Here is a 25,371-nt window from a genome sequence, read left to right as displayed (position 1 = left end):
TAATTCTGGAGTACAGAGGCTTCTCACTTCACCATCCATCAGAGCAGCAGTGAAGACTCTCAAAGTTTCACACTGCTGCCAGCAGCTGTAAAGAAAACTGAAGCCATGAATTCCCAAAACAAGAGCCGCTGACTCAGCAGCTCTGCCAGTCCCTGCAGCCACCTCTGCTGCTGCAAACATCTTCTCTTTTGGGGTGGGTCATTTGAATAACCCAGGAATTGCTTCTCAAGATCTCTGGGTTAAATCAAGGCTCATTTTCACCTCCTGCCACTGCCTTTGGGTGACCAAAGCTTTGCTTTCCACTTGCTGCCCATAAATTTTGTCACCGCCTGTATTTGTCTGTGATAACTCCACCTGGTTCATCTTTCTTTATGCTGAACACCTTCCTCTTTCCCTGCTCAACACCACTTTATTTCCTCAAAATCCACAAATTCATATTCCAGGCCATGAAAATATTTCTGCCTTCACAGAAAAACATCACCACATCAGCAGTACTTTCACAAATTCAGTCTCTAACTTGTACCAGGAAACTTCCAGAGAATATTTCTCATCACTTTTTAAAGCAGCCCTCTCAAACAGCCCAGTGTCTCTCTATTCCCTGCACTGCTACAACTCCAGTTTTTGTTGCTGCCCCATCAGACATTTTGGCCCTCACCCAAACTTCTCGTCCATTGTTGCTGTCATGTGGAAAAAACTGTGCTAATTCTGTCTTAGCTGACTCTTCATCTCATTTTAATCCAAATTTCAAATAGTTTTTATTCTCTTCCCAATGAATTGTCTTTATTTCTCCCTCTTCCTGCATCTCTGGAAAGTGTTAACTCCATAGCACACATGAATATTGTACTTGTGAACTGAAAGCACAAAGCTGGTCTTACTTTTCTAAATAACAGAAAGAGAATAGAAAACAGATTAAGATATCCCATTACATAAAAAAAAAAAAAAAGAAAACCAAAAACTAAAAAAACGAATAAATTAAAATAAATTTTCATTTAGGCCTCCTATCATCTGTCTTAAGCTGTCTTGGTGTTTAAATTGTCCTTAAAGCCATTCTCTGAAGCAGCTCAGGAACAAATGGACTTGAAAAAGGCACACAGAGCTACAAGTTTGCTTTTGATGGAATCATTCAGATGAAGAATAAAAGCACAGATCTTCTGTGGGGCTGACAGTTCTGTGGATGGTGTCCCAACCCAGCTTTGCTGCAGATAATGAGATAACCAATGGTTTTATTAAGCAAATGCTGGTGAGGAATATGGTGATACATAAAGAAAACTTGGCTTGAGCTGTCTTTTGTTTCTGATTATGAACACTAAGGGCATTCAGCTAGTGTTCCCCACTAAACCAGTCCATCCCAGTAATTCCTGGAGCTGACCTGGGATTGAAGGCCCTGGAATAACACCCCAGCCAAGTATATTGGATAACATGCACAATTTCAGCCCAATTCTCATAACATTATCATCCAATACTGGGCAACCAGAGACTTAAAATTAGGAATTTTTAATATCCTGACTTGAAACACTTTTTTCTACACCAATCCATCACTGGCTATCTGTATTTTTAAGAGCAGTAATGCAAAATATTTTATCAGACAGCAGGACCTTAAGTGGGTATTAAAACACAATAGAAGTGTGACACATCTGGTGTCTCTCACTGGTGAAAATTCTCTGCTTTAGTTTTACACTATGGTCAAAAAACTGTAATTTAGTTACAGTATAAGCAAGGTTAAATGCTGCTGTCTGTATGCCAAGAGAGAAGTAACAGAGTCTTCAAATGAGAGGGTTTTTTTCACATTTATTTGCTGTCTCTTGGCCAGGCACCAAGCTTTCATATTCATAGCAGCATAAAAAGCAACCAAAACAACAACAAAAACTCCTGCTGAGACTATTAAAGTGTCATTTTCAGCAGCAGGACTCCATAAATCACAGAGACATTCTCACCTCAGGTTCTGCCCCTGCAGTCAGTGCAGCTGCTTTGTTCACACAGGTGACTGGATCAGCTTTGTTTTGTACCAGGAGACCCCTGTCCCATTCCCTGCCTTACTTTTAGCTCAGGAAACATCTTCCATGAGGATTTCATGTGCCAAAATGTAGCTGTCACCCAGCTTTCCTCCTTGCATCCCCTGCCTTGGGCTGTGCATGATGAGCTGCAGGTTCAGCTCCAGCCTGGGCTGATCCTGGGCACACTCACACCCCTGGAATCCAACAGTGTCACACCATGGAGAAACAGAGGCCCAGCAACATGATCCAGTCCCAGGGAACAAACTCAGGTGTCTGGGCAGGTAAAACACAGCCCTGGGTTGGATTCATTAGGAAAACCAAAGTTCAAATTGATTCCCAGCTCGTGATCTGAAGTGTAGGGGAGACATCAGCTCAGGATCTGCCACCCAAACAGAAAGAGGAAATATCAAAACATACCAGCACACATCTTTTGGGGGGTTTTGTGTAAAGGGGAAAATTATCAAAGCTTTCAGGACTAAAATAATTCAAGGTTAGGAGCAGCTCCTCCACTTCCAGCTGCAAAGATGCTGTTCCACATCCCACTGGAGGGATTTGGCATCAAAGAGTCTGGGCTGGAAAATAGGATGGAAAGAGGAACTGCTCTTGACAGCATCTGCTGGTTCTCATTTAACAACAATAAACTGTAATTCTGCTTTTAAACGACAGGATGTTTCACCTTCACATTTCACAGGCTTTATCCATTACATTATAAAGTAAATTTAATCTAAACCCTTCTATTCTAACAACATTCTGGGGGGAAAAAAAAAAAAAAGTGACACCCTTAAACTCCCATTGCTATCACAAAATATTTCTGCTGAAAAGAGGGAGGAAAAATGGAGAAAAAATATCTTGGTAATGCCATTGATAGCACAGATCAAATTCTTTTAAACTACACATAGAAAATCCTCCTCCTCTCAAAGATTTAATAGCAAAGCTGCAAAGTGTACTTATGTATTAAGGAGTTTTTATTAAATATCTAGAATATTTATGAGGTATTTATTCCTTTCCTAGAGTGCATTATCATCAGCACTTGCACAACAATATATAATTTAAATCAATAGCAAAGTTCTCATTGATATCTTTGAAAGCAGCTTATACCCTAATTTACTAAAAGCACTCATCTGCAGAGAGTGCTTCTGTTATTTATTAGAATTAATTAAAACCTGCTGTATTATGTTAAAGCACACATCTTGTAAGTCCTTGAAGGCCTGGCTGAAAAGAAAAATAAAATTTTACAGGCCCTATTTTAGCAGAGATAAATAATGTCAATCAGTCAACAACCCGGTCTGTTAAAACATTATCTTGAAAGGAATATTAGTTTCAAAATATTTCATTTTCAAATAGTAAAATGTTCTTCTTGATTTGGTAACATTTTAATCTGCTTTCTTGCATTACACATACCAAAAAGGGAAAACAAAAAAAAATTGCTGTGGTATGACAATTCAAATTTGTTCAGTGAACCAGGAATATTGCTGTCCAATTCTCAGTGTTTAGGAGATGAGCCTGTACTGCAAATGAGAAAATCAGAGTGCAACTGCTGCTAAATATGTGAAAAATATGGAAAATGCAGAATAATAACAACCTACATGTTTGCTTCATGACGTTTTAAGATTAATTTTACCCCCCAAAAATCCTTCATATTATTTTAAGATGAATTTCACAAAAAAAAAACCAAAAAACCTTCCTTGGATTGAATTTCCAATCCCCTCCTGACATTTCTGCCTTATTGAATAATTTGGGGCCCATTTGGGAGAGGCAGAGATCTCAGTGGTGGAATTTGCAACAACAAGCAGGGGAGGGATGGACACAAAATCAAACAGGGTGGATTAGAGGGATCCATGAAGGTCAGAGGAAAAGTGAAATCCAAATGCAGCTGAACAACCTAACTGAGCATGAAAACTGGACATTATCAGCATCCTGGTGATAACTTCCCTCTGGAGCTAAAATAAAAAGTGTTATTTAATATTTGTTTTACAGTACAGCTCAGCCAAGGTTAGGAAATTATTTTGCTACTTTGGAGTCCTCCGAGTTGGAGTTGCTTTACATCAGTAATGTTTTTCTTCCACCACCTTCCAAGGCCACTCCTGGTGCCCTTGAAGGATTAGAACTGGCATCACTCTGGGGTTTTTTCATGTATTAAGTGTATTTTAACTGTGATAAAAGCTGTTAAAGCCTCCCAATACCCCCAGGCTCATCCAGAGAGTGCATAAAAGAGTTTTTGCCTCTCTGCCTCACTAAAGCCCTGCACAGAGCACAAAGGCAGAGCCCTGCCCGTTGCTGCAGCACCCAGGGGTGCAGGCTTTGTGCTGGGATTAGCTCCCACATGCCAGCCCTGCAATCACAGCCAGAGCTCCAGAGCCTCCCACAGCAGCCACAAAGCTCAGGCTCAGCTGCTCTTCCCAATTATTCCCCAGCCTGGACAAGAGCAAACACTGGGACTCACGGGCTGGACTCACTGCTGAAGTGAAAAATCTGCTCAGCTTCTCTTTTTGGTATCATCACTGCCATTTGGAATACTTTGGGTGATTTTTTTTTTTTTTTTAATATATTTTCTCAAGGCTCCTTGGGGTTGTTAAACCACCCAGAGTGGGACAAGCAGATCACAAAGGCAGCTGGACACCGAGCCTGAACTTTTAAACCCAAGAGCTATGAAATACTAATCCTGGAGTGAGGAAAAATGGATTTGCTCAGGTTTAGGGGGCCAAAATGATCAATCAGCACACAAAGGACTCCTTCCATCACTAATGTGCTTTTGCTGGGAATAATATATGTAAGAAAAATGGAGTTTTTAACCTTTTCTCCAGAGAACCACTGCTTTTCAGAATTACTCGAAGGCAGCGATGGGGATGAAGAGGAAATACTTGTCTGTGGAGAAGATTTAGAGCTTAATCCTTTTGATGGCTTGCCTTATTCCTCCCGTTATTATAGACTGATGAAAGAGAGAGAAGAGCTTCCAATATGGAAAGAAAAAAGTACTTTCATGGAAAGTTTGCTTCATAATCAAATTGTGATTGTGTCAGGAGATGCTAAGACTGGCAAGAGCTCCCAGGTCAGTACAACAGACTTGGTTGGGGGTTTTTTAATGTATTTTTAGGACATTTAATTAGGTATGAATTTCAGAGTCACTGTAACTATCGTTATCCAAGTATTAAGGCCAGAAAGGGAAAATGAAGTACAGAAGGTAAATAAAGATTAATGCAGCCAAATACAGATTTAAAATATATTAAACATTATAGTAACTTTCTTCAAGCACTCAAAAAAATTTGAAGTTACTTTGTGTTTTGGTTCTGATTAGAGCTATATCAGGAAAGAAACACAGGGGATTTGTCATAAGATAAAGTGAAAAAATTCCCAGGGAATGAAGGATTGAAGTCTGCACGGCTGCTTCTCAGGGAGAATTAATGGTCTTTCCCTCCCTTCAGCCAGGAGCAAATGTTTTCTCCAACAGCACAAAATTACTTTACAAAACTCGTGTTAAAAGAACTCACTGAAGCCAAGATCTCAGCTGAGTCTAAGTACACATGTATCAGTCAGGACTATGAAATTCTGCTGTAAGTATATATAACAAGCCAGGTCTGTTGTCACAAAGAGTAGAAAAGAATTTTCAAGTAAGTGCTATCAGCCAAAATACTCTTGTTTATGACTGGGATCAGGAGAAATATTTCTTGCAGGTAAAGCTGCAGGATAATCACTGTTGCAGGGTATCTCATATATCCTACAGACTTCAATGCTGGACACTTCTAGAGATCACACATTGAACAAGAGACATCACACTTCTCCCTGAAAATTCCTATGTTCCCATAAAAATGATTCACACCTGAATCATTTTTGGAGTGCCAAGTTTTTACCCCTTGTTATTTGTGTAAGAGTAAACAACAGTTCTTGCTAAGAAATATAAGCTTTTAAATTGTCCTTAAACAAGGCAATTTTTATTGAACCTTTAATAAGATGTAGCACATTGCTGGTTGGTTTTTAAACATTTCTAGAAATGCATATAACTATACAGAAATAAATTACATGTGGCTGATGCACCTAGGTTTAGATGTTGATTAAATTAAGGATTTGAAACCTAATACATCCATTAAAATAATATTTAAAATGTAATTTTATTTTCTCATAACAACACATGGATATTTTCCAGTGTTGACGTTATATAAATAGATAAATTAGGGAGCTGCTGTGTAAGTTCCTGGAGCAGGTCAGTTTCAGTTGTGTTTGCAGAGTAATTCATGTGAAATGACAGATATTGGCTGTGGCATTTGTCAGTTTGAAATCCTGGGATATGTTTTCCATGGGTGTGATAGAGCAGGAGCAGGTTTGCTGCTGAGCCAGCCCCGAGCAAACTGCAGTGACCCCGCTGGATCCATCAGCATGTGCTGGTAGTGTCCCTGCTGCCACCTCCTCCCTTTTCTGCCCCCTCTGCAGCAAATTCCAACCAGCCTACATCCAGCTGAGCAATTCCTAGATAAACCTTCGAATCCATGCTGAGCATTTAAGAAATTCCCAGTGATGACATCAGTAATTCCTGTGCAGGGTGCAGCCCCTGGTGAGCAGCGAGTGCTCAGCTTGATCTTGCTGCACCACGCTGCTGCAAGAATTGTGGATGTTTGGAATTGCAGTGCTGCTGACAGCCCAGCTCTCATTCCCATGTTTCATTGGAATTGCAGTGCTGCTGAGCAGGCCCAGCTTTCACTCCTGGTGTTTCACTGGAATTACAGTGCTGCTGGCAGGCCCAGCTTTCATCCCTATGTTCCACTGGAATTGCAGTGCTGCTCAGCACACCCAGCTCTTATTCCAGTATTTCACTGTTGTTTGGAATTGCAGTACCTCATTAGGAATGAGGCCCAGCTCTCACTCCCAGTATTTTGCTGTTGATTGGAATTGCAGTGCTGCTGAGCCCAGCTCTCATTCCTGTGTTTCCCTGGAATTGCAGTGCTGCTGAGCAGGCCCAGCTCTCATTCTTATGTTCCACTGGAATTGCAGTGCTGCTGAGCAGTCTCAGCTCTCATTCCCCATATTCCACTGGAATTTCAGTGCTGCTGACAGCCCAGCTCTCATTCCCGTGTTTCCCTGGAATTGCAGTGCTGCTGAGCAGTCTCAGCTCTCATTCCCGTGTTTCCCTGGAATTGCAGTGCTGCTGAGAGCCCAGCTCTCATTCTCATGTTCCCTGGAATTGCAGTGCTGCTGGGAGCCCAGCTCTCATTCTCATGTTCCCTGGAATTGCAGTGCTGCTGGGAGCCCAGCTCTCATTCCTGTGTTTCCCTGGAATTGCAGTGCTGCTGAGAGCCCAGCTCTCACTCCTGGTGTTCCACTGGAATTGCAGCCCAGCTCTCATCCCCTATTTCCATGTTTCCCTGCAGGTGCCGCAGTGGTGTGCCGAGCACTGTGTGGCCGTGCAGCCCCGCGGGGCCGTGGTGTGCACACAGGTGCTCCGCCAGGCCGCCGTGGCGCTGGCCCTGCGCGTGGCCGATCAGATGGATGTCAGCCTGGGCCATGAGGTGGGCTACTGCGTGCCCTTGGAGAGCTGCTGCACGCCCGACACCATCCTGAGGTTGGTGCCTTTGGAGGCCTTTGGGCCCGGCTGCGGCTGGAGAAGTTGGCAGCTGACAGCACTGCAGAGCTTGTGAATAAAAATCAAAGCTGCTCTGTAAAGTTGAGTAATGTTATAAAATCACGGGGTGCACTGAGTTAGAAGGGACTCCACAAAGATGGAGTCCAATTCCTGTCCCTGCACAGACACCCCAACAATCCCACCCTGAGCATCCCTGGCAGTGCTGTCCAAACTCCTGGAGCTCTGGGAGCATGGGCAGTGCCAGCACCCTCTGGATGAGGAACCTTTACCTGATATCCAGCCTAAACCTTCTCTGACACCACTCCAGCCATTCCCTCAGTCATGGCCACCACGGAGCACAGATCAGTGCCTGCCTCCCTCTTGCCCTCACATGGAAGTTTCAGACTGCGATGAGTTCTCCTCTCTCTTCTCCAGAGATTTTGTGATCAATCAATAAGCACTACAAGGTTTGAAAGAAGCATTCTGGGGTAAATCGTAGCAGAGACTTAAGTGGGCAAGGTTACTGTCCATGAAAAACTTCATTAAGCACCTCAGTAACCTCTTTTTCTTTTCCTCTACATTTTCTTTTTCTGTTTTCCAGTACAAGAGTGTTCCTTACTACAAGAAAACTTGGGATAATCTTTCCAAAAGTAAAATTAAAATTCAAATGTAATTAAAAAACATGGCTAGAGGAGGGTATATCCAGCAACAAGATGAAAGCAGTATTCAGGGGAATTTTTTGGGACATAATAAATGCACTTCATGTAGTAAGTACAGGCAGGTGACAGCAGCAACACAGGGATTCAGCTTTTGAGCCTCCCAGAAAGTGATGAGAATTCTTTTCTCTGGTTCCTTAATATGGGAGGCACAAACGATCATATCTAGACCACAAGCTTCTTTCTCAGCCCCTGGTTTCCAGTGGAGAAGAGGATACTCACCACTTCTGAAAATCGATTTCCACCGCTCTTCCTCTTGCTTGTCCTTTCTGTAGAGAGCTCCTTAAATCTCATCCTGCAGCAGAACTTCCTGCAGCTGCTCCTGTTGAGAGGGAGATGAATCCCTTCCTCTCACACATCAAAACCTGCTTCACAAATTCCAAGTCCTGCTGAGCAACACAACAAAAATACTGTCCTTTAAAGAAACTGTCAGCAGCAGGGATAGAAGTGAGGAGGGCCTTATGGTAGAAATTAATTGCTCCTCCTGGTTCTGGTTCTGCCTCAAGTGCACCTTCTTTTCCTCACTCAAACGGATTCACTCCTAGCTCAGGAATTGTTTATGACATGTGATGAACAGATGATTTCAGGGCAGAAGTATTTCTGCCTTTGCCTGGAGCATCCTTTCCACCACTGTGTCACTGAGTGTCGTTGGATCACATCAGGTTTGTAACTACTTAAGGAAGGATTTAAACATATAACTATGTCTACAAAACACTCCCTGTTCTTATCAAATCTTTAGTGTTGGAACAGAAAGAACCAAGCTGCCCCCAAGGCATTGAATGAATTTCTTACACTAACAGTCCCAGAAGCTTGGTGGAGTGTTGTGTGTCTGTGCCGCAGGTACTGCACGGATGAGATGCTCCAGAGGGAAATGATGTCCACGCCTCTTCTGAACTCTTACGGTGTCATTGTCTTGGATGATGTGCACCAAAGGACCGTGGCAACAGATGCCCTGCTTGGCCTTCTGAAAGATGTCTTGGCAGCCAGAGCAGAGCTGAGGCTGGTGATCCTCACTGCCCCCCACATGTGCAGCAGCCTGCAGGGTTTCTGTGGCGGCGTGCCCGTGATCCGAGCGCGGGGCAGGCACCGAGCCGAGGCCGTGTTCTCCTGCAGCACCCACAGCCATCCTTTCCTGGCTGCTCTCCGGCTGCTCCTGGAGATCCACCACACCAAGGAGAGGGGCGACATCGTCATCTTCCTGGCATGTGAGCAAGTGAGTTATTACTGCTCCCTCCCTGATTTTAATCAGGAGATGTGCGGTTTTGTCTGACCTGTAAATATCTTGGTGGCAGGAGCTAAGACAGCAGGTGTGCCACCAGGTTTTATAATTTCAGGGTTTTCCTTCAAAGAAGTCATGGCACACATATCACTGTGGTTAATACACATAAAATATCTATATAACACATAAATATTGTGTAGATAATGTATATTTTTTCTGTAGGTTTAAAGAGAGGCCGTCATCCTTTTGTTTGATGCAAAAAAAAAAACTGTAAAAGCAGCACACAGGGACAGAGGCCACAAGGACAAGGATTTAACACATTCCAGTCTCCATCAATGCCCTACTGCACAGGAGTGCTTTTACCTTAAACCTCCCAAGAAGATTTTTCCATTTGGATTCTTCTTCCCAATCATTTACAGCAGGAGGAAAATGTCACTCCAGAGGCGTGACAGAAAATCCAGGAATCTGCATGGGCTTGGCCATTCTAAATAGTGACACCTTTGAATCTTTGCAGACAGCAGTGAATTCCTAAATTCACTGCACCAGCAGGTCCTTTATAGCTGTCAAAGCAATCTGACAATCAAATAAATATTTCAATATGATTATTATGATTATTTTCCTGATACTGATCCCCAATTTTCCATTGTGTGTCATTAAATCTGCTTTAGAATGAGAAACTCACCAGGAAATAATGACTTTTTAAAGGAAAGATAATTTACCATAAACTACCCAGGTAGTTTGTTGCTTATCACTGTTAAAAGGGGGATGGATATGAAACACTTTTTATAATGTTAATAATCAGTTTTAAGCCTTATAGACACCAATTTTACAAATTATAATGTAATGAATTCTCTGTGTTAGTCCCCATTTTTACAATAGATAATGTTATAGAGAAAACACACACACTTTCCATTTCAAAAGGTAGGGAAGAAAATTTTATTTCTGCTTAAAAGGTTTTTTTGACAGGTAAACTCCCCCCAAAACTAAAATAGGAATTTCTTTCTTGCCAAGAAGAGATCACTCATTTTTCTCTCTAACAATGAACAGAACACTCGTTATGAACCAGAGCATCCCATGAATTTTGTTTAACTGTGATTTAAAGTTTCATACTGGTAATGGTTCACTGTTCTCAAGCACTCAACTGTCTTTTAAACTAAACAAAAATATGAATTAACCAAGAACATCAGGATTTATGAGCTGCCCTGCTGCCAGCCTTGCTATTAGATGTCACTCTTGTATCTTTATAACTATTTTTATAGAGCACTTTCAACCTATAACTACTGGAAATGTGGTGTCACTCTCAAAGAGAAACTCAGTCTGGCTTTTCAATTTTGCAAAACGTTTGCTAATAAAAATGCTTTTAAAAAAATTCCCTTTCAGACTGAGCCAGCCCGTGAATTATTTTTGTGTGCCTTTCAAAAAATCGTGCAGAACATAAATGGCTTCTTATTAACCAACCCCCCAATAACAAAACACTAAAACAACAAAAAGCTTTTACAGTTCATGTCCAACCTCTGGATTTGTGAAATATTTTAGAGGTGATGTTCCACGAACACAAGTTAGGGACATTTTATTGACTTTATTAAATCTTTATAGAGTTTATTAATCACTAGGGGAAAAAAAATTCAAACTTTAACAATACTTGTATCTCTTTAAATATAATAATTAAGGGAAAGTAAGGAGGTTTCTTCATATTTTAATCATTTAAGGTGCTGTAATTGGACTAAGAATATAACAATTTCATAAGGAAAAAATGCATTTCTCTTGATTACAGGAAATTGAAAAAGCTTATCAGATGATCAGACAGGAACAATCCAGTTTAAACCCTGACCTTGGAGAACTCATCCCCATCCCTTTATACCCCACAAAACAAGAGCTGACTCCCAAATTAACCCAAGAAAAACAGAAATGCTGCAAAAAATACAGGAGGAAAGTGCTACTCACCACCAGCTCTGGAGAATCTTTGATCTGGACTAAAAACGTGACTTTTGTCATTGATGTCGGTGTGGAGAGAAGAAAGGTCAGTGAAGGGAACCAGAAGCACTTTGTCAAAAATAAACTCTGCAAAAGGGCTTTTTCAGGGCAGGGCAAAGGGAATTGTGCAGCTCAGATTAATGCAAATAGTCTCTAGAGGATCACATGTTTTTTCACAGTACAGGTTCTATGATATTTTTAACATGCAAATTAATAAAATTTAAATCATTTTCATGACATTTCTTGTGAAAACCAAGCAAGAAACCGGAATTATTTCCCAAATTTAATCAGAAATCAGATTTTTTAAGTTTCTAAAGCCAGATGAATGCTCCCAGTTGAAACTGCCACTCATTTGGGTCACCAAACCAATGACAGATTGTTTGCAAAATGCATTTCACCTGAGTTCTGACCTATCAGTCATAAATCTCTCCTCAGTATTTTATACATAAAGCAAAATACAATCACTTCTTAGGCACCTGTTTGCAGATGCCCTGGTTTAGGAGCTTATTCTCCTCCCTTATTTAATGACTTAGTAATTGCTCACACAGGGAATCTTTATTTTTTCAAGCTGTTTGTGCTGCCATCCAAATACCTCCAAATGCTGCCATTTATCTAATTAATGCTTGACCTTTTTCAGTGTATTCTAAGTTTGGTCTCATTTCTTGTTTTTCACCCTGGGAAGGATTAGTGCAGCTGCAAAAAAAAAAAATAAAAAAATCTAATTTGTTTTATTTCTACAAAACTGATGTCCTAAGGGATGAGTAACAGTGTAGGAACATGAACTGGAGAACTGCACTGCTGCAGGTTTTGTAGCTGTCCTGGTTAAAATAAAAATTCCAGTAACAGGCAAAAAAACCCACTATAATACATTTCCTTTCTATAATACAAGGTGGAATAATCAAAATTGCAATTAAGTGTTCCTAAAATATTGGAGCAAGGATCATTAATCCTGATTAGCCTTGCAAGCAGTTCAGGGAAAAGCTTGTGAGCTGCCAGTACCTTTCATTTTCATGGCAAAAATCTGTCATTTTCAAAGGTTTTTAACTGGGAATTATAAACTAACTCAGTCTCAGGGCAAGCTAAAAAAATGTTACAGTTTTGTGTGTAAGGAAGAAGATCCTAAAAGCAGTTTTGAATTAGACCATGTTTATTTCTTAAACTTACTCCTACAACTGCAATTTTCTTGGATGGCAGAAATGAATTGCACTCCCATGGTAACCTGAAGCCCAAAGTACAATTCAACAAATTAAAAAGTTGGTAAATTTAAAACACAAAGCAATGGGAACAAACAGGTCCAACAGTCCTGATATCTATCAAATCACTTCTATCAGTGATGCAATTTTTACTTTTAATTCAATGATTTTGTTTAGTCCTGTGATATTCCTCCCTCACCAGTTCAAATTCCCACTCAGTCTCTGTGCCTCAAAGTCAGCTGAGCACAGAGGGAAGAGGAAAAGTTGAGTGCAGAGCAAAATCCCACCTGAGCCTTGCAGCTGGGATATATCAGCAATTCACCTGCAGAAAAGAAATCTGTGCCCTGCACTGAAGGATATTTTATATTTTTTTTTTGTGAAAACCCTGCTTAAAGCAGACAGAGTTGACTCAGATGACAGGAATAGAGAGCTGCCTTTTCCAGGCAGTTTTAGGTCTTGCTGGACACTACAGGCTTGCTGCCAGAGCAGTGAGTGAATCAGTTCCTCAGCTTAATCAAAATAAAGTATAATTAAGAAAAATATAAAACATGGCTTCATATATCTCTAATCCACCCTCATCTCTAATTTCAGTATTAAGACAAAAATCTGGAATTAGGGAACAAAATCCTGTCAGGAAATGTTGGGATTCTATCACTGGAAGAAATAAATATTTTTTTTTAAATGTTTTTCTTGATGATACCATTTTCTGCTTTAGTAAGGTACATTTCTTCAGGAAAAAATAATAATACATTTATCTCAGAGCACACTTAAGAGTGACTGCAAAACATCTATCAGTTTGTCAGGGTGCTGAGTGCTCTCCTTTCCAAGCTGCTGAAACAAAAAGAAATGAAACCTGTTTACTACCCTTTCTGTAAAATGACCTAGAGAGAAATTCAGTACAGACCATTCATATTTTTGCAGCCCTTGTGTACTTATCTGATGCTTGATATCTCTTTCATTTAAAGGTGTACAATCCTAGAATCAGAGCAGACTCTGTTCTAACCCAGCCTATCAGCCAAAGTCAAGCAGAGGTGCATAAACAAATTCTGGGCATGTCTCCATCAGGTAGAAATATTAGCTCAAAATTTAAATCCATTAGCTCAAATTATTAATACAATCAACATGGCAAAGCAAGGAGGAAGCATTTTAAAAAAGGTAATTTTCCCGAATTCTCTTCCAGGGAAAATCTTCTGCTTGTATCCTGAAGAATTCACATACAAGGAAATGAAGCCACAAATTCCAGCTAAAATTCAGGAATCCAAGCTCACCAGCTTGGTGCTGTTCCTGAAGAGGATGGACATAGCAGGCTTTGCACACTGTGACTTCATCAGCAGCCCAGGTAAGGGGATGCACCAATTTGTCATATTTTTAAATTATTTTAGAAGTTATTTCCAGGTTAATTTTGCCCTGTCACTCACAGGATTGTTTTTTATTTAAGGGCTTGTAATAATATCACCCTCCTTTTCCCACTTATCTGCTACAGCAGTTCTCAGCTCAATAGCACTTAGAAAAAAGACCATAAAGTATCTGAATGGAATTGGAATGTTAAAAAAGAAAATCAATATTCTAAGTATCTTCTCATCTAGGTCACATATCATTTTCCTGCAACCCACAAAGAAAATGTGTGCCCTGTTGTACAAGGCGTTGTACAGATATCCAACAAAATATATTCCTTTAATCAAAAGTTTACAACCCAAATAAACCACTGTTGTTACCTGGGGGATGTGTGTGCAGGAAATGAGCTTCCTCCTTATCCTCCAGCATCTCCCACCTCAAATTTACAATGAGCTGCTCCTTAAGGACAATATTCCCTATAAAATAAACCCAAATACACTTTCAATACTAGGCAGGGAAGATACTGAATTTTGAAGTAAGAGTGTGAAGGAATTTGCCTTTTTTTTCCCCTGACTTCATAATTTAGATTTTTTTCCATAGAAGGATATTTTCCTCTGTTCTGGCTTATCACAAAACCCAAGTGCCATTGCAGATTCTGCTGTTGCTTTGAAACCCATTAAAGTGAGGGAAATACCCTTGGCTTCGTTGGTTTGGGGATTCCTGGCTTCATTTGTGATAATTTTCCAGTGCAAACAGGAAAAAAAATTCTTATATTATCCTGCCTTTCCTTGTGCACATACACAAAATTGGAATGATCTCTTCTATGTGTTTTCACTGTAATGAATCAGTAATAAAGTGTTAATTCTCACTCTTGGATGTTGCAATAGACTATTAAGTGGAATTTGTAAGAAAAATTTATTCTACTTTTCCCTTGTGTGCCTGTTTAGCAGAAACATGCCTAAAAGAAATAGGAATAAACATGGCCAGTCTGATGGTAATTAATTCAAAACCAATGAGAATTGAAGTATTTTGGCCTTGTGAGTGTCATCTCCTGTGCTGGATCCACGAAATCTGCATGGAAAATGCTTATGGAATACAGTTTGCTCCCACTCAAATTTAAAATGTATTTTACTATTAAAAAAACATATGCTAAAACATACTAGTGTTTTTCCTGGATATGAAGGAAGTTGGTCTTGAACTGTAGAAGGAATTAGTAAAATTATATGAGGGAAAGTATTCGGCATTTTTGGATTTAAAGGCACAATGGGGACAGCATTCAGAGAGAATGAAATGCTAGAGGCACATAAGGGTTTCACAGATGCAGGAATTCTAAGTTTGGCTGCGTTTTTGGATAATGGAGCTGAAGAAAGCATTGTCCTGGTGTGTAAAAAATTGTAATGGCATTTGATGAGTGAATGAATTGGCTTTATTTGGATGGACATTAAATATGACAAAGCTTTTGCTGACTAGATCAAGTGTGTCAGGTGCAGGTATTGAATAGTTTTGGGAATTACTGAACAGTGGGGGGAATGTTGGAGAAACTGCTTGAACAAAGGAAAAAATCCCACAAACGCTGCAGGGGTGCTCTGAAAGGAGAGGAGAAAGTCTGCACAATTTCCTTGTCTGCTTCCTGCCTTACACAATTAAACATCTGAGACAGAGCTTTAATGATCCAGCACAGCTCTCCCTTTCTCCAGGACACATCTCACATTGGCTTTCTTTCCACTTTGGAGCAGGCAGTGAACTTTTTTCCTCACTCGGATTGATCCCTACACAATCCTCCAGAGAGGAGTGCAAAGCTCCCACAGACAGAACACAGAGCTTGAAGTGCCTGCTGTGAAATTCTCTGAAAGAAACTGGAACACCAAAGGGAGAAATTTGTCAGGAGAGTCAGTTCTGGTCTTAGACCAACTCACAGAACCCAAAACACGCCAAGCTTTCAAGCACACAAACTAAGAGTGGTTTGGGCTGGAAAAGATCTTAGAGATCATCCAGTTCCAAGCCTCTGCCATGGGTTTGACTGTTCCATGTTTTTCACCTCCTTGGAGCTGAGTTCCCTTCGAGTAAAAGCAGTAAAAACATTGCAGCAGCTCCTGTGTGCCACAGGCTTTCCTCTGCGCTGCTTTTGTGCAACAAAAATTCTCACCTTGTCTTTGCAGCTGAAACAGAGGGAGGCTTCAGGGGGTTTTAGGTGAATTTCTCCTACACAAAATCAAGTTTTCACTGAGATGACAGAGTAAGACACAGGCCTGAACTGGTGAACAAACAAATCAGGAGGACACTGAAATTCATAGCAAGAAGTACTTCTCAATCTGTTTCCTGCACATGGAGAGCATGCAGCAGATAAGAAACAAAAATTACATCAGTAAAACATTTTATTTCTGCTCAGCAACAATGTGCACAAGGGATTTTTTTTTTCTGCTGCTCTTTGAGGAGAAATAAAAGCCTGGATTAAGTCTGACTCATTACTGCATTATGAAAGCAACAAACATGTCAGGCTTACAGCTGCTGCATTTAATTCATGCCATAATCGAGAGGAGCAAATGCAGCAAAGCTTGTTCCCCTTTCTGGAATTCATGAGCCAGAGAAAAATCAATCTGGCACTGCAGCTCCAAAGTGCATTGGTGGGATTCCTGTGCCCCTAGAACAGGAATGTGTTTACATTTGGATCAGTTAATCAGATGGATCTTTGCTGGGGTTTATAATGGGACAAAAGAATTCCAGTCCCATAGATTGCAGCCACATTGAGTACTTTTCTAAATCACTGGAAAATCCTTATTTCAACTAAGCAAATCACTATAACGATGAAGCCATATAATATTTCTCTGTGGAATCAAGGGGAAAGCGTTTGCAGATTCTTCATTCATTCAGAATTTCCCTAAATTTTCAGATTAAAGGATGTGTCAATGGTCATGACCATGACATTTGAGAGCTATGCTTTTACAACCCTCTGGAGAATATATTTCTAGAAAATCCAGAATAACAAGAATTGTATAAATTCATATAATTTCAGATTGTTTCAGAGAAATAAACTGTAGGCATATTTTCACTGGAGACTGTCAAAACCAGAAACTCAATGCACCATGTAAGATCTGCTCAACAGAGATCACTTCAGGGCAGATTTATTATCTTAAATTTACTTGTTAATTCTTTGATGCTTTAAATTCTGGATTTCATCAATTAAATTAAGTGTGTAGGCATGATTCACTATATTCTGTCAGGACAAGGCAGGTCAGGCCCTGTCCTGGCTGTCCCTGCTGGCAGGAAAGCACAGCAGGGACCATCACCAGCCAGACTGCAGGAGTGATGAAGCAGCATGAGAGGGGATGGAAAGACTGCAAAGTATGAGTTTGGGAAAGTAATTTTTAATGATCAACTATCATTTCAAAATAATAGTTCTAGAACTGGTGGCTTCAGAGCAAAACAGACACAAAAAATCCTGACTTAGAAGGGGGAAAAAGAGAATCAGGAGGAAGCCTGCACAGAGAAACTTGTGCTTGCAGAAGAAAAATCTTGGCATAATTTGAGGAAAACTTGGCGTAGACACCTCCATCTTTTTAGTTTGCTGTCCAAGGAGCAATGGCAGAAACCAGGAACAGCAAACACCATTCCCCAGGACTGTTCTCTCTGCAGTAGTTACTCCAGCAGTTCTTTCTGCTGTTCAGCCAACAGAACCTGCAAAACCTGTGGTGTGCCAGGCAGAGCATCAGCTCTTCAAACACAACATCCCTTCACCTCACAGCCATGGCAGCTCTAACTTTTAAAGTTACTCCTATGGAAGGAAAAGATCTATCAAAAAAAGTTATTTTACATACTCAGCATTTGCAGAGTAGGAGACCAGAACACAGGAGCTGTGGATCTCCCAGAGAAGCACAAGAGAGCAGTTAAATGGACTATTAAAAATCACAACATTTAAGTTTCATTCCTATCTCTAATATCAACTCATTACAGAACTTTGACAAATCCCTAAAACCTAAATAGTTTCCTAATGCAACAAGAATAATTCTTTTGAATTTATTTGCTCCCACCTTGAGCACTTGCATTTCAGCCACATGGAAGGTGGTACTGAAGACTACAGGTGCACTTTCCTTTAGAGACAGCATTTACCCTGCTCACATCAAAGTTCCAAAAATATGAAACCAAGAATATAATTTAAAGTAGCTTGAAACTCTCAGATAAATGATTCCAATGCTAACAGTAACATTAAGTTATATATTTGCTTTACTAAGCCTAAGAAAGATCAAAAGCAGGATCTGTATTTACATAAAATTGGTCAGATTTCCAGAAATGAGTCCAGAGCAGCCCAGTCTTGAGCAGCCAAAGAACACAGAGCAGGGAAAGAAAATATCAGATTAGGAAATACCTTTCAAAATTCCAGGGATGTGAGAGTTTCTTGTTGAAAGCACAGGACACATCTTGAGAGGTTTTTTGAACTTTGCTCCTGTGAAAGCAGTAGTGGAGTCACAAATCCTCGTGGTTCACACCTCAAGGCAGCAGTGGCTGGTGCTGGCAAGAAGCCCTAAAAAGCCCTTCTCTGTTTTTTTATTGTTCCTTCACCTGCTCTAATCCACTTTTACTGTCTTTTCCTTTCTAGAGCAATAAAACTCCAGGAATCTTTTCTTTTTTCTTTTTTTTTTTTTTTTTCAGAACACTCATAGCAAGACAGGGAAGTAATATGTGCTTATAAATCTCAAGACAACTAACTCGAGGGCATAAAAATGCAAATTACTGATGCTATCAGGGGGTTGAAATTGGCTGCCATATAACCATGTATTTTGTGAGCTCTAGCACAAACTACTTTGTTGACTTCTGGAAAATAGCTTTCTATGATCTCCAAGTAATTACTACACATCTGAATGACCCTTTTACTCTCCCTGTATTTTCAATCACTGATTTTTATTTCCTGTCACTGACTCGTATTCATCATCAGCTGCTACTTCTCATTTCTTTAAAATTCCTAAGTGTTTTCTTCTCAGATGCTTCAGCTTTTGCAAGGGCTCATCGTTTATCCCATTAAACCCCACATTTCTTATAATAAATGCCTTCTCCAGATAGAATTGTACAAGCAGAGGGAAGGATTCTGAGACTGAAATGAAGCAGGTCCACAGTTTTAAAAGAAATTCACAAGTTCCTGAGAGAATTTGTCTGAAAATGGAGTGTTTTAAACTTAACTGAAGTCACATTAGCAGATTTAGATGCTGGAGAAATTCTGGAAAACTCATGTAAGGGGGATTAATAAATCATTTTTCCCCTTCAGACATAACACAATAAGGTTAAAAACAACAAGTGTTTGCTTCCCATTTTACTTTTTCCTTGGCTATAAGGAGTTAATTACAGAGAGATGGCAATAAACAGTTCACAGCCAATGAAGTCAAAACCTGATCTCAAGATTTTCTTGCAGAATTTGTGGGAAATTGTGGCTAAATGTGACCTAGCAGCTAATTACAGCCCTGCTTTGCTTTTAGTCCTGGTGATGCCATACACATTCCCACTCTTAATGAATGCAAGAAATTATTTCTAGTCATCTACTAATGAAGATCCAAGTGCAAATACACCCCCTGCCTGTCTGGGCAGCTGTGCTTGTGGTCTGGTTATTTATTTAGGGATTTTTTTCCCATTAATATACAGACTGACAGCAGCCCACAGAAACTGATAAATGGCCAGTGCAGCTTCCCAGGGCTGGGGATGAGGCCAAGTCCTGCTGCAGTGGAATTTCTGCCACCAGCTTCAAGGGGACTGGAATTTAACTTGTTATCCATAAAACCAAGAAATTATCAACCAGATCCTCAGGCTGGAGTCAGGAGAAAGTTGCTGCAGTGGTTGGAGAGCAGTTGTGAATATAAATGAACTTGTATCCATGAAAGATATTGACCATTCAATATAACCTGGAATAGAAATCTACCTTGGATAAGAGCTGGGAGGAAAGAACCTTAAAGAACCTTCACACTTCAGGAGTTCCCAAATTTCCACCCCTGCCTTTCATGCTCTGGCAACAATTTTTTGGAGTGCAGGCCTGACAACTTCAGTTTGAGGTTCCCTTCCTCAAGCCCCAGAACTGGAGCCACATAAAGCTTTTCTGTGCTTCTTTGTCCTTCTTTCATCACCATCAGATTTCCTACAGACCTGCTCAAGTTCTAATTTTAAGTGTTGATTTGCTCAGTCCTGTCCTCTCAGGACATTTTCCTATATTCCCTCATTATTTTTGCTGCCTCACTGTTCTCAATTCTACCTATGGAGGTTGTAAGGAAGTTGTAACTCACACATAAGAGAAAACTGAACATTGAATTTTGTGGAGTGAGAAAGTACAGCCAGTTGCTAGGGAGATATTTTCTTTTACTACATTCCCATTTTTCTTCTGGTATCATGAGAAACCATGTAAAAAAAGTATAATAATTATAAAGGCAACCAAGAGAATTCCAAATACCTGCAAGAATAACAGTTATAACTTCTGCAAATATCAGAATATCTCCTCTGGTTAAAAAGGAGATTTCCTAGACCTGTATCTCAGCACCCCTCAAATGTGACCACCCCTCTTGAAAAAGAAAGAACACAAAAAACCCACCTGAAAACTGCCAATAATGGAAGCAATTTTGACAGAGTCTAGGGGCTAACACACTACTGAGGATTTTGTCTGGGACAAAAACTGTTCTGACATAAAAAAATATCAACAAAGTGATTTGTTGCACTATGATTGTTACCTCTTATTTTCTTCCTCCAGAATTTTCTCAGCCTTTCATTCATGCATTATTTTTTGTTCTTAATCACTGTCAAATAAGAGAAGTATCATTTCCCCACAGCTGAAATATTATAATGAGAATTCAGACATTCATTTCGGTGTAGCCACTCTCAAGAACTGGAATTCTCTTCCCTTTTCCTCAGCTCCTGAAAGTCTGATGCAGGCTTTGGAAGATCTGGATTATCTGGCAGCTCTGGATAACAATGGAAACCTCTCTGAATTTGGGATTATTATGTCAGAATTCCCCCTGGATCCTCAGCTGTCCAAGTCACTGCTGGCTTCGTGTGAATTTGAGTGTGTGGATGAGATGCTCACCATTGCAGCCATGCTCACAGGTACTCCTGGATCAGCTCTCACTGCAGGCCTTGTGCCACCTGCCCCAAATCTTTCCCAATCTATCCACAAAAGCAAATTTTTGTTATCCTGCTTATTTCAAGTAAATGAATGTATTTGGCTGTTCAAGTCTTAACTGTAAGGATACAATGAAAGCTAAGTAAAGAATTCCCACAGAGAATTCCATTTCCAGGCTTCAGCTGCCCATTGGCTTCCTCCTTTTTGTCAGAAACATCCCTTCAAAATGAAACTTTCTTATATTAATCTACATTTGTTACAGATCTGATTCTTTACCTACAAAGAATTACTTTGTGATATTGTCTCTCTACTTTAAATATTTTATAAAACTGCCATGACCTTGGAGTTGTGGGCAGCAAGTACATGAACCACAGGGTATCGAGCTGCATGAGTTGTTCTCCTTGTAGGACAACTTTTTATGCCCAAACCGGGTTGATTTTTAACTTGTGACAGTTTTTTTTAAGTACATATAACAAATGTAAATGATTAAGCATTAGCACAATTCAATTTTAGAAAAGCTCAACCATTTCAAAAGACACAAAAGGAGAATACACTGGAAAACACAAATTTCAACAGAGGGGCAAATTAAAGCATTAAATCAATAGATGTCTTTTTAGAATAAAGAGACCATTTGTTGGATTCTGGCTAAATTAGGTTGTGACATTAGGAAGCTTTTTTGGCATCAGCCTGGGAGAAAGCTGCTCTTTTGTGTTTACAGCCCACATTAACTAAACCAGCCTGAAAAGACACCCACAAAAATAAACCCTTGGTGAATACAGCAGGTTCAGTTCTTCAGCACCGATCCAATACTGGCTGTTAAAGGCAACAGAGGAAGGAAAAACCCCCAAAATAACCAGTGGGGTTTTGTGCATGCACCTGTGTGTTTTCACCACTTGTTTTTTTTTTTTTTGCTCAGCTCCCAGCTGCTTCCTGCAGGCCCCTCCCGGCACAGAGGAGATCGCTCGGAGCCGCTGGCGCCGCTTCTCGCACCCTGCAGGAGATCACTGCACCCTCATCAACGTCTTCAACGCCTTCAGGGCAGCCACTGCCAACCCCACACAGCCAGGCAAGCGTGCCCCAGCCAAAATCCAGCACACTGGGGCCAGTTTGGAAACAACGAAGCCAAAAAAAATCTGGTGATTCCTTCTAGAAGTGCTGATATGCAGGGAGAAACCTATGCTGATGAATATTAATTTACTAATTAATTAAAAACGTCCTAGGACAGCATCTCTTACCCAACAGTTATCCATAACCACTATTCCAACTGTCCTTTGAAGTGGCACTGTGCAAAACCAGATTGATGGTTCCTCATGAAGAAGCACAAAATCCAAGTTTAGGATGAATAAAAGCTGGTGAGGATGGTCTCAATTCCCCCAGCAGTCCAACAATTCTGGTGGGTTTTTGATAGCTGTGAACTGAAAGGAAAATTTAAAGGAAAAATGGAAAGTAGTAAAGTGCACATTTGCAGGAACAGAAATAAAAGCCAGGAGAGTGCAGAGCAGCAGAAACTCTTCACTGCATTTTCCTGTGCTCAAACATCCTGCTCCAGTTCATTTAGCCCAGTGCTCAGACAGCAGAGGGATAAATTTGCACACACTGAGTAAAAACTCTAGACAGGACAGCAGGATTGTTTCCTGCTCACTCATATGGAATGCTGAAGGGAGCTCCAGTAGAACCAGTCCTTTACCAGAATGCAGGATCAGCACCAGCCCTACAGGTGTGATTTCAGCTCCATATCCTGGCCTAAATCCACAAGGCCTGAAAAATAGAATTGCTACTCATTCTCTGGGAAGCTTTACTTATAACACAGCAAAGAAAGGATTTGATTCAGGAAGAAATAGCTGCAATTCTATAAAACTAAGTGAGGATATCAAGTATTACCCACTTTGTGGGCTGAGGCTGGGCTGTCTGTATGGCTCATTACCAGAATTTTGGACATCATCTGCAGCACTGCAAGAGCATTTAATTCACAGAGCAGCACCTCTGTGGATTGCACACATCACTGAGATTCTGCTTTAAGCCAAAACATTGTTTTTCTCCCCACAGACTTCAGCACTGAGAAATGGTGCCGTGATTCTTTCCTGAGCTCTTCTGCTCTGAGCATGGCAGAGATGATCAGAGCCGAGCTGGTGGAGATTATGAAGCGCATTGAACTTCCCATTTCAGAACCAGACTTTGGATCAGAAGAAAATCTACTAAGCATTAAGAAAGCTCTTTTATCTGGTTACTTCATGCATGTAAGGAAAAAGACTGTGGTTTCATCTTCATGCACTGTTAAATTATGTAGAATGCTTTCAGAAAACTTAAGTTCATTAGTGAAATCTCTTGATCACCAGAAAGGAAAAACAATTTTTTTTTTCCCAGTGTATCAAACATTTCTGCCCATTTCAGCCTTTTCTCTGGGGTTCATCTCTCACTGCATGGAGTTCACACTCTCCACAGCAATAAGAAAACTGCCAATATGCCTTCAACTCAAAGAACTCTTTCACCTCAAAAAAACTCTTGAATTTGCAATATTCTCTCTGGAATTATTTCCTTTTTGAAGGTGAAAATTGCCTGGAAATAGAGAAATGACTTGGATATATTTAGGTGTGCATAACAGACAGCTTGTCTCATCTCAGGAAGGCACTCCAACTGCAATTGTAAATGTAGAGTAGATTGATTTATTGCCACTGAAGTCCCCAGGCTTTCCTTCACATCCCTAGGCTCCTTCTCAACCCAAAAACGACCTCTCCCAAGAGCACATTTCATGGCCTGACACTTGTATTTAAAAGTCTATGAAAAGTGTATATGCTAAAGAATACACGTGTATGTCTTTTCACACCACCCTTCAAAGCCAAACTCTGATACTTTTGTACTTATTTGTTGCAGCTTCCTTTCAAATACACAGATCCACATTTTCTTTAAGTCTCTTTTCATGGTATCCAGACCCAAGCCTTCCCACACAAACTTGGGAAGAGGTTCCAATTGAAAGTATCTGAAGGAAAGTTTAATTTAAATCTAATAGCCACTGATCAATTAAATAATGGCTAACTCTCCACATCGGTTTTATTTTTTAGATTGCTCGTGATGTGGATGGCTCAGGGAACTACTTGATGTTAACACACAAACAAGTGGCCCAGCTTCATCCCTTCTCATCCTACTACAACACCAAGAGGATTCCAGAGTGGGTTTTATTCTATGAGTTCAGCATCTCAGAGGGCAATTCCATCAGAGTTGTCTCCGAGATCTCCCCTCATCTGTAAGTGAATTGTGATGCAACTGCTCCTTCACTCCTAAATCCACAAAATTATCACTTTGGGAGGATTAAAAAAAAAGCAAAAAAACCCAAGCAAACAAAAAAAAATGGGAACATGTGTGATCTCAGTCCCTCACTATTCTCAATAGTTGCCACTGTAATTGTAATCAATTGGAAAACTCACATTATGAGCTGCAAAAGTTTCTTACAAAGTAATATAGAAAAAAAATTCAGAGTGAACAGAACAGTGTACCCACATATGAATCCAGCTAGAAAGATCTGGGTTCCCTGAAAATCTGTTTTCCAGCAAATCCTTTTCTTAACATATTTTCTGTACCCAGACAGCTGAATCATGGACTGTTAATGGATTCAGGGAGAGACCAGACTCTTCCTTCTGCAAAAATATCTTTACACAAAGAATATACATTTGACTCTCCCATCTTTTCTATTTCCCATGTTTATAGGAGAGCTTTTTTCATTGTGTTATTGAACCACTCTGTTCTAAAGCAGGGAAAATCCTATTTAATACAGTCTGCAGCACTGGGAACTGCATTGCACCTCAAGTGCAGGCTGAGGATTTTCAGTGCAAGGCTACTGAAAGCACAAACTCCTATTACATCTTGTAAAGAATCTTGGATTCTTGCAGTTTTGGGTTGAAATATCAACTTTGTAGCTTCTTGTAGATATGCCTGGAAATAATTACTCAAATATTTCAAAATTCAATCAAAAATTAATAATGTTTTGTGTGATTTCCTCCCCAGATTTGCAGAGCTGGTACCTCAGTACTATTTCAGCAATCTTCCTCCAAGTGAAAGCAAGGATATTCTGCAGGAAGTGATCAATCATTTGGCACCTGTTTCAGCCACAAAGGAGGAACAGAAAACTGCCAATGACAGCAAAGAAAATGAGGAATCTCCCCAAACTCCCACTGAGCAGAGATGTGTTATTCAGTGAATTTAGACTGAACCATCACATACTGGACAACAATAAATAAAAGTAATATATCCAAAATATATCCAAAATACATCCCCACCCTAACCCATTATTTCAAATTTTTGACATAA

The 25,371-nt window shown here is 40.2% G+C and overlaps 1 protein-coding gene across 1 annotated transcript; it reads left to right on the top strand.

Annotated features, from left to right (window-relative positions):
* Window positions 1-4,773: 4,773 nt before the first annotated feature.
* DHX32 (DEAH-box helicase 32 (putative)) lies at window positions 4,774-25,261 on the top strand. The gene is made up of 11 exons (XM_014879629.2): window positions 4,774-5,043; window positions 7,355-7,545; window positions 9,102-9,474; window positions 11,255-11,500; window positions 13,613-13,712; window positions 13,828-13,986; window positions 20,862-21,053; window positions 21,986-22,141; window positions 23,116-23,306; window positions 24,129-24,310; window positions 25,069-25,261. The coding sequence occupies exons 1-11, from the start codon at window positions 4,774-4,776 to the stop codon at window positions 25,259-25,261; spliced, it is 2,253 nt and encodes a 750-aa protein (XP_014735115.2).
* The last annotated feature ends 110 nt before the right edge of the window (window positions 25,262-25,371 follow it).

Source organism: Sturnus vulgaris, chromosome 8, assembly GCF_052056855.1.
Source record: "Sturnus vulgaris isolate bStuVul1 chromosome 8, bStuVul1.hap1, whole genome shotgun sequence".
Lineage (NCBI taxonomy): Eukaryota > Metazoa > Chordata > Aves > Passeriformes > Sturnidae > Sturnus > Sturnus vulgaris.
Note: the sequence above shows the minus strand (reverse complement) of the source record. Positions and strands in the feature narration are given on the sequence as shown.